The 9,641-nt window shown below is 41.9% G+C and overlaps 1 protein-coding gene across 1 annotated transcript in view; it reads right to left on the minus strand.

Moving 5' to 3' along the window:
- Window positions 1-1,279: 1,279 nt before the first annotated feature.
- Window positions 1,280-9,641, minus strand: part of LOC129846161 (cytochrome P450 26B1) — a 64,366-nt gene continuing 56,004 nt past the window's right edge. The window contains exons 6-7 of the mRNA XM_055914115.1: window positions 7,817-8,098; window positions 1,280-7,330 (exon numbers count right to left, since the gene is read on the minus strand). Coding sequence (XP_055770090.1) covers window positions 6,920-7,330; window positions 7,817-8,098 — 693 coding nt within the window. The 3' untranslated portion in view covers window positions 1,280-6,919. The remainder of the gene's footprint in view (window positions 7,331-7,816; window positions 8,099-9,641) is intronic.

Raw genomic sequence — 9,641 nt, forward strand, 5'->3', positions numbered from 1 at the left:
TAGCCTATTCCCTATGTAGTGCACTACTTCTCATGAAAGCCTTATGGAAAGTACTGCACTATATAGGGAATAGGGTGTCATTTGGGACACACACTGTTTCTGTGCTGTGGTCAGAGAGAAATTTCCTCCTGCGGGCTAGAAGTTACAAACAAATGTCTTTCTGGACCCGTTTTCACCCAATGTCCTCTGTGTGTATGTGTGTGTGTGTGTGTGTGTGTGTGTGTGTGTGTGTGTGTGTGTGTGTGTGTGTGTGTGTGTGTGTGTGTGTGTGTGTGTCTGTGTCTGTGTCTGTGTCTGTGTCTGTGTCTGTGTCTGTGTCTGTGTCTTTGTCTGTGTGTGTGTGTGTGTGTGTGTGTGAGTGTGTGCGCGTGCGTGTGCGCGTGCGCGTGCGCGTGTGTGTGTGAGTGTGTGTACCAGAACGTCTTTGAAGTGTTTCTACAGACCAAGACATCTGCGTTCCATCGTACTGTTGTAGAAATGTGTGTATCTGTGTATCTGTGTGTGTGTCTGTATGTATGTTTGCTGCGGATCCCTCTACATGAAACACTCACTGCATACTGACAAATGAATTATTATGAACTACTAAACATTATGTTAAGCTACATCAAAAATATCTCAAATAACCTTCATCTTTCAATAGCTTCAAATCAACAATGATGTTTTGTCCCCGCAGTCTCCCATGTGTTCATGTAGCCGAGGTTGATCTGGACATGACTGAAATGACTGTACTGTTGTAGCCATGTAGGTTGCTCTGGACATGACTGAACTGTTCTGTGTTCTCCAATAGGCATGTGTTGAGACCTCTGAGCTCCATCTAAAGACTGCTTCGTGGTTATGAGGCAATGGTGGAGTCACACACACACGCACGCACGCACACACACACACACACACACACACACACACACACACACACACACTGAGTCTTTCAATCTGTGGTCAACACATCCAGAAGGTCTTTCATGATGATCAGAATAACCTTGTGAAACAAAGGAACCTCAGAACCATGGAACCATAGAAGTTAAGAACCTCAGAATGTCAGAACCACGGAACCTCAGAACTATGAATCCTCAGAACCTCAGAACTTAGGAACCTCGTAGCCACATAAATTCGGAACTACGGAACTACAGAATCACTGAACTTAAGAACTTCAGAATTGTTGAACCATAGAATCATTTAACCATGGAAACCACAGAACAGAGAAAGCATGGAGTTGCTTGGTTGATTGTAGGTCTGTCCCTCAACTATTTCTACAGTCAAGATATTGATTGAAACATTCGTCTTAATTTTCACATTATATTTTATTAAAGGAGTACATTTAAGAATAACGGTGACAAAAAGATGAAAAAACATTCATATTTAAACTAATTAAAAATAAAAATAAAATAAACATATTATGAACGGACAGAGAGACAGACAGACAGACAGACAGAGCAGAGCAGAGGATACGCCCCAAATGGAGCCCTATTCCCTATGTAGTGCACTACTTTAGACCAGAGCCCTTTTCCCTATGTAGTGCACTACTTTAGACCAGAGCCCTATTCCCTATATAGTGCACTACTTAAGACCAGGACCTATAGAACCCTATTCCCTATATAGTGCACTACTTAAGACCAGGACCCTATTCCCTATATAGTGCACTACGTTAGACCAGGTCCTATAGAACCCTATTCCCTATATAGTGCACTACTTAAGACCAGGACCCTATTCCCTATATAGTGCACTACTTTAGACCAGGACCCTATTCCCTATATAGTGCACTACTTTAGACCAGGACCCTATTTCCTATATAGTGCACTACTTTAGACCAGAGCCCTATTCCCTATATAGTGCACTACTTTAGACCAGAGCCCTATAGAGCCCTATTCCCTATATAGTGCACTACTATAGACCAGGGCCCTATTCCCGATATAGTGCACTACTTTAGATCAGAGACCTAGTCCCTAAATAGTGTACTACTTTAGACCAGAGCCCTATTCCCTATATAGTGCACTACTATAGACCAGGGCCCTATTCCCGATATAGTGCACTACTTTAGACCAGGGCCCTATTCCCTATATAGTGCACTACTTTAGACCAGAGCCCTATGGAACCCTGTTCCCAATATAGTGCACTACTTTAGACCAGGACCCTATAGAACCCTATTCCATATATAGTGCACTACTTTAGACCAGAGCCCTATTCCCTATATAGTGCACTACTTTAGACAAGGACCCTATTCCCTATATAGTGCACTACTTTAGACCAGAGCCCTATAGAACCCTATTCCCTACATAGTGCACTACTATAGACCAGAGCCCTATAGAACCCTATTCCCTATATAGTGCACTACTTTAGACCAGAGCCCTATTCTCTATGTAGTGCACTACTTTAGACAAGAGCCCTATTCCCTATGTAGTGCACTACTTTAGACCAGAGCCCTATTCCCTATATAGTGCACTACTATAGACCAGAGCCCTATGGAACCCTATTCCCTATATAGTGCACTACTTTCGACCAGACCACTATTCCCTATGTAGTGCACTACTTTAGACCAGAACCCTAATCCCTATATAGTGCACTACTTTAGACCAGAGCCCTATAGAACCCTATTCCCTATATAGTGCACTACTTTAGACCAGAACCCTATTCCCTATATAGTGCACTACTTTAGACCAGGGCCCCATAGTGCCCTATATAGTGCACTACTTTAGACCAGAGACCTATAGAACCTCATGCCCTATATAGTGCACTACTTTAGACCAGAGCCCTATGGAACCCTATTCCCTATATAGTGCACTACTAAAGACCAGAACCCTATTCCCTATATAGTGCACTACTTTAGACCTGAGCCCTATATAACCCTATTCCCTATATAGTGCACTACTTTAGACCAGAGCCCTATGGAACCCTATTCCCTACATAGTGCACTACTTTATACCAGAGCCCTATAGAACCCTATTCCCTGTATATAGTGCACTACTATAGACCAGAGCCCAATAGAACCCTATTCCCTATATAGTGCACTACTTTATACCAGAGCCCTATAGAACCCTATTCCCTATATAGTGCACTACTTTATACCAGAGCCCTATAGAACCCTATTCCCTATATAGTGCACTACTATAGACCAGAGCCCTATGGAACACCTATTCCCTATATAGTGCACTACTATAGACCAGGGCCCTATGGAACCCTATTCCCTATGTAGTGCACTACTATAGACCAGAGCCCTATAGAGCCCTATTCCCGATATAGTGCACTACTATAGACCTAGAGCCCTATTCCTTATGTAGTGCACTACTATAGACCAGAGCCCTATAGAGCCCTATTCCCTATATAGTGCACTACTTTCGACCAGAGCCCTATAGAGCCCTATTCCCTATATAGTGTACTACTTTAGACCAGAGCCCTATAGAACCCTATTCCCTATATAGTGCACTACTTTAGAACAGAGCCCTATAGAACCCTATTCCCTATATAGTGCACTACTTTAGACCAGAGCCCTATTCCTTATGTAGTGCACTACTTTAGACCAGAGACCTATTCCCTATGTAGTGCACTACTTTAGACCAGAGACCTATTCCCTATGTAGTGCACTACTTTAGACCAGAGCCCTATTCCCTATATAGTGCACTACTTTAGACCAGAGCCCTATTCCCTATATAGTGCACTACTTTAGACCAGGACCCTATAGATCCCTATTCCCTATATAGTGCACTACTTTAGACCAGGACCCTATAGAACCCTGTTCCCTATATAGTGCACTACTATAGACCAGAGCCCTATGGAACCCTATTCCCTATATAGTGCACTACTTTAGACCAGAGCCCTATTCCCTGCATAGTGCACTACTTTAGACCAGGACCCATTGGGGGAATAGGGTTCCATTTGGGACACACCCAGACATAAGAACCAATGTAGTCATGTGACACTTCAATAAGGAACATACCTCGCAAGTGCTTATCTTCTTTAATTATTATAATTCATTAATGCAACGATAATAATTATTATAATAATAAAAAATAAAAAAATAAGAATAACTAATACAATAAGCAATATTAACATATTCAACAATGTTTTACAATATATAACGGAAATAATTCATATCATACTAAATATAACAATATTTACCAACAAACAGACTTTTTGTAATTTATACTTAAACTCTATTCTGGAAATATAATAAAACTTATAATAATATTTTACTACAATGACAAATATTAATAGTCAATAATACCAACCATTATAATATCAGGGTATTAAACAGACCCCATGGCTTACCTGTTAAACAGAAGAATCAGAGTCCCTATCTTGCTTTTCACAAAATCCACCACAAAAAAATTATAATTAAACATTTTAAATTGGGGAAGAATCTCACTTGTAATCTATATATATCTTAGCAGTTCTACAACGCTCAGTTAGAAACATGGAAGCAGCTCACTTTACTTATAGTAAGTATAGACAATCAGTGGTGTGGTTGATCACAGGATATATACATCTATATAGACATTATTATATTACATAATTATTATTGTTATAGACAGGAATGCCAAGAGTGTGCAAAGCTGTCATCAAGGCAAAGGGTGGTTACTTTGAAGAATCTCAAATATAAAATATATTTTGATTTGTTTAAAACTTTTTTTTTTCTTTTTTTTTTGGTTTCTACATGATTCCATAATGTGTTATTTCATAGTTTTGATGTCTTCACTATTATTCTACAAAGTAGAAAATAGCAACAACAAAAAATAAAGAACAAACATGTAAATGAGTAGGTGGGTCCAAAACTTTTGACTGGTACTGTATCTGTATCGGTACTGGTACTGGTACTGTATCAGTAGAAGACGGACTTTGTATGAGCTTTTCCCAACAGAGTCTCTGGGTCCTATCTCCCTCCACTTAAAACTCCCAACTGTCCAAGGATTCCGGAAAGTTCTTTTCCGGGAACGTTTCGGGAATGTTTGTGAATCCCTGAAGTGTTCTTTTGATGAGTCATAAAGGAAGGAGTTCTGTTTCGGAAGTGTTTACCCTCCGTCTCCACGATGGACATTTCTTGGTGTTTGAGTTAGTAATAAGTTCCGAGATTGATTCTGATATCGACGCACTTTGTTTTAATCTACTTAGCTAATAAAGTTTATATATATTTTTTTTTTTGCATTTTAGTGTTGATAAAGAGGAGCAGCATGTCAAAATGTCACCATGGCGTTCCACAGAGGTCAACGACACTCTTCCTCGCTCTCCGACTTAGCTTTGTTTTGTCCATAAGTAGTCCAGTCGTCAGGCTGACTGACATGTCTTCATGTGACATCATAGCACAGGTTTGAGGGCTGGAAGGGGGAACAGGAAGGAACGTGGGTAATAACAACATAGGCACTTTCTTATGTGCAGGTTGAGTAAAAAATAAAGTCCTTAAAAAATCCGTCCAATGAAAGATCCTCTTCCACACCTGAGTTATTAACACACTGAAATATCGTTCCAGCTTTTGAGTATCTCCTTCGCATCGTCCCTGAAGTCCTCTAGCAAGGGTCTCTGTTTCAACTCCGCTTCTAGAGAGTCAAAGTCCATTTTCTGGGTTTTGTACCCATCCCAGCGCTAACACCCAGCCCAGGCTTATTTACCTGATTGTGATAGGTGATAGGTTGATTGTTTAAGACAGGTAGGTTAGTGCAGGACTGGAGGAAAATGATACAGCTTGCCAGGACTGGAGCTAAAGCACCATGCAATACATATATCACCCCTAGGCCTTTAAACAAAATATACCCATCTCTCTCTCTCTCTCTCTCTCTCTCTCTCTCTCTCTCTCTCTCTCTCTCTCTCTCTCTCTCTCTCTCTCTCTCTCTCTCTCTCTCTCGCTCTCTCTCTCTCTCCTACCTCTCTCTCTCTCTCTCCTATCTCTCTATCTCTCTCTCTCTCTGTCTCTGTCTCTCTCTCTCTCTCTCTCTCTCCTACCTCTCTCTCTCTCTCTCTCCTATCTCTCTATCTCTCTCCTATCTCTCTATCTCTATCCCTCCTACCTCTCTATCTCTCTCTCCTTCTATCCCTCTATCTCTCTCCTATCTCTCTATCTCTCTACTATCTCTCTATCTCTCTCCTATCTATCGCTCTCCTATCTCTCTATCTCTCTCCTATCTCTCTATCTCTCTATCTCTCTATCTCTCTATCTCTCTATCTATCTATCTATCTATCTATCTCTCTCTCCGTCTCTCTATCTCTCTATCTCTCTATCTCTCTCTCCTCCTATCTCTCCATCCCTCTCTCCTATCCCTCTATCTCTCTCTCTCTCTCTCCTCCTATCTCTCTATCCCTCTCTCCTATCCCTCTATCTCTCTATCTGTCTCTGGCTTGTTTTTTCACATTGAGATCATCTCTCTTCCTTGTGCAGATTCCCCACTCTTTTATTCTTTCCCAAATGTTCATAAACCATTATACCCTATTTTATCATTTCTTTCCCCTCCTCTCTCCCTCCCTCCCTCCCTCTCTCCTTTCTTTCTTTCATCCCTCCATCCAAATACACTCCCCTACGAATCTCTTTCCTAATTGTGCATAACTTCACCTAATGTTACTTTCTCTATTTTTAATTCATTCATTATATTACATCACATTTCAATTTATTCATACACAGTTTTTGTATATTTACTGGAAAACAAAAGGAATAGAGATTATAAACTTTTTTTTGGCAGTTTCTGTTCTTCTTCTTTCTCTCCCAGAAAGTTCTGACAACTGACAACAAAACGACAAAGAGAAGGAATCGGAATTCTGAATGTTCCTTTTTAGAGTTCAAAAGAGACCTACATTCCAATAGATCAGCAGAATGAAAAAAAGGAAAGTAAACCACTCCCAGTCTCCCCATCCTCATTTGTTCTTTCTGTCCTATCCTCCATCCATCCTCCTCTTCACTCTCCTTCCTCCTTCCTCCTTGCTTTGTCCAATCCAGATCAACGATCTACACCGCGGCTCCCAGTAGCTCTTCCGTCTTGATGTCGGCTAGGAGATCGGACGGAATCTCATTCTGGTTAGAATCCAGACCGTAGAACTTCACCTTCAATCCGTCCACCGGATGAACCACCGGCACCGTCACCACTCTGGGAAAATTCCGGGTCGCCAGCTCAAAGCGGCTGGTGCTGGCCAGCTCGATGGCCAGTATACGGAGGAAGAGAGTGGCGAGCTGTTTCCCGAGACAGGAGCGGACGCCGCCGCCGAACGGGAGGTAGTGGAAGCGTCCCTCCTTGTCCTCACAGCGTTCCTGGGAGAAGCGGTCGGGGTCGAAGGCGTCCACGTCCTTGAAGACGGCGGAGGTGTCGTGAGTATCTCTGATGCTGTACATCACACTCCAACCCTTTGGGATCTGTACGCCCTGGGGACAGAGAGAGTCATTTAGAAACAGCACGTTTTCACTTTTCATCCAAGTTCATCAGAGAAGAGAAGTAAAGAGAAAACAAAAGACAAGACAAGAGACAAGACGACAAAAGACAAGAGACAAGACAAGAGACAAGACGACAAAAGACAAGACAAGAGACAAGACGACGAAAGACAAGAGACAACACAACACAAGACAAGAGACCAGACAAGTGACAAGACAAAAGACAAGACAAGAGACAAGACAATACAAGAGACAACCACAAGACAAGAGACAAGACAAGAGACAAGACAAGATACAAGACAAGAGACAAGACAAGAGACAAGACAATACAAGAGACAACCACAAGGCGACGAAAGACAAGAGACAACACAACACAAGACAAGAGACCAGACAAGTGACAAGACAAAAGACAAGACAAGAGACAAGACAACAGATAGATGATACTAGAGAGAATATGAAAAGATATAACACTATACTCACATCTAACTCAAAGGTCTGCAGGGCCGTCCTATAACCCCCAGACACGGGCGTGAAGAGCCTCAGCACCTCCTTGATCACACAGTCCAGATACTTCAGACTAACGATGGTATCCAGGCCCAGCTCCCCTTCGCACAGACAGCCGTTGTGGAGGATCCCCCGGGTCCGGAGCTCCTCTCGTAACTTCTCCAACACGGCAGGGTGACGTAGGAGCTGCATGATGAGAGACGTGGAGGCGCTGGCCGTGGTGGCGAACGCAGCAAAGATCAGCTCAATCGTCGCCTCCTGGAGATGCGGAGAGATGAGTTCATCCATTTTACAAAGCTGTTTAATTAAAGGCACAGTCAACTTAGTGTATGTAAACTTCTGACCCACTGGAATTGTGATACAGTGAATTGTAAGTAAAATAATCTGTCTGTAAACAATTGTTGGAAAAATTACTTGTGTCATGCACAAAGTAGATGTCCTAACCGACTTGCCAAAACTATAGTTTGTTAACAAGAAATTAGTGGAGTGGTTGAAAAACGTATTGGTACTTCCTGTATATAGCTCCACATGAATCTGGTACTGGTACTTCCTGTATATAGCTCCACATTGATCTTGTACTGGTACTTCCTGTATCTAGCTCCATATTGATCTGGTATTTCCTGTATATAGCTCCAAATTGATCTGGTACTCCCTGTATATAGCACCACATTGATCTGGTACTTCCTGTATATAGCTCCACATTGATCTGGTACTTCCTGTATATAGCTCCACATTGATCTGGTACTTCCTGTATATAGCTCCACATTGATCTGGTACTTCCTGTATGTAGTTCCACATTGATCTGGTACTTCCTGTATATAGCGCCTCATTGATCTGGTACTCCCTGTATATAGCTCCATATTGATCTGGTACTCCCTGTATATAGCTCCACATTGATCTGGTACTTCCTGTATATAGCTCCACATTGATCTGGTACTTCCTGTATATAGCTTCATATTGATCTGGTACATCCTGTATATTGCTCCATATTGATCTGGTACTCCCTGTATATAGCTCCACATTGATCTGGTACTTCCTGTATATAGCTTCACATTGATCTGGTACTCCCTGTATATAGCTCCACATTGATCTGGTACCTCCTGTATATAGCTCCACATTGATCTGGTACTCCCTGTATATAGCTCCACATTGATCTGGTACTTCCTGTAAATAGCCCCACATTGATCTAGTACTTCCTGTTAATAGCTCCACATTGATCTGGTACTGGTACTTCCTGTATATAGCTCCACATTGATCTGGTACTTCCTGTATATAGCTCCACAATGATCTGGTACATCTTGTATATAGCTCCACATTGATCTGGTACTGGTACTTCCTGTATATAGCTCCACATTGATCTGGTACTTCCTGTAAATAGCTCCACATTGATCTGGTACTGGTACTTCCTGTATATAGCTCCACATTGATCTGGTACTGGTACTTCCTGTATATATCTCCACATTGATCTGGTACTGGTACTTCCTGTATATAGCTCCACATTGATCTGGTACCTCCTGTATATAGCTCCACATTGATCTGGTACTCCCTGTATATAGCTCCACATTGATCTGGTACTTCCTGTAAATAGCCCCACATTGATCTAGTACTTCCTGTTAATAGCTCCACATTGATCTGGTACTGGTACTTCCTGTATATAGCTCCACATTGATCTGGTACTTCCTGTATATAGCTCCACATTGATCTGGTACTTCCTGTATAAAGCTCCACATTGATCTGGTACTGGTACTTCCTGTATATAGCTCCACATTGATCTGGTACTAGTACTTCCTGTATATATCTC

This window comes from Salvelinus fontinalis, unplaced genomic scaffold, assembly GCF_029448725.1.
Source record: "Salvelinus fontinalis isolate EN_2023a unplaced genomic scaffold, ASM2944872v1 scaffold_0461, whole genome shotgun sequence".
NCBI classification, from domain to species: Eukaryota; Metazoa; Chordata; class Actinopteri; order Salmoniformes; family Salmonidae; genus Salvelinus; species Salvelinus fontinalis.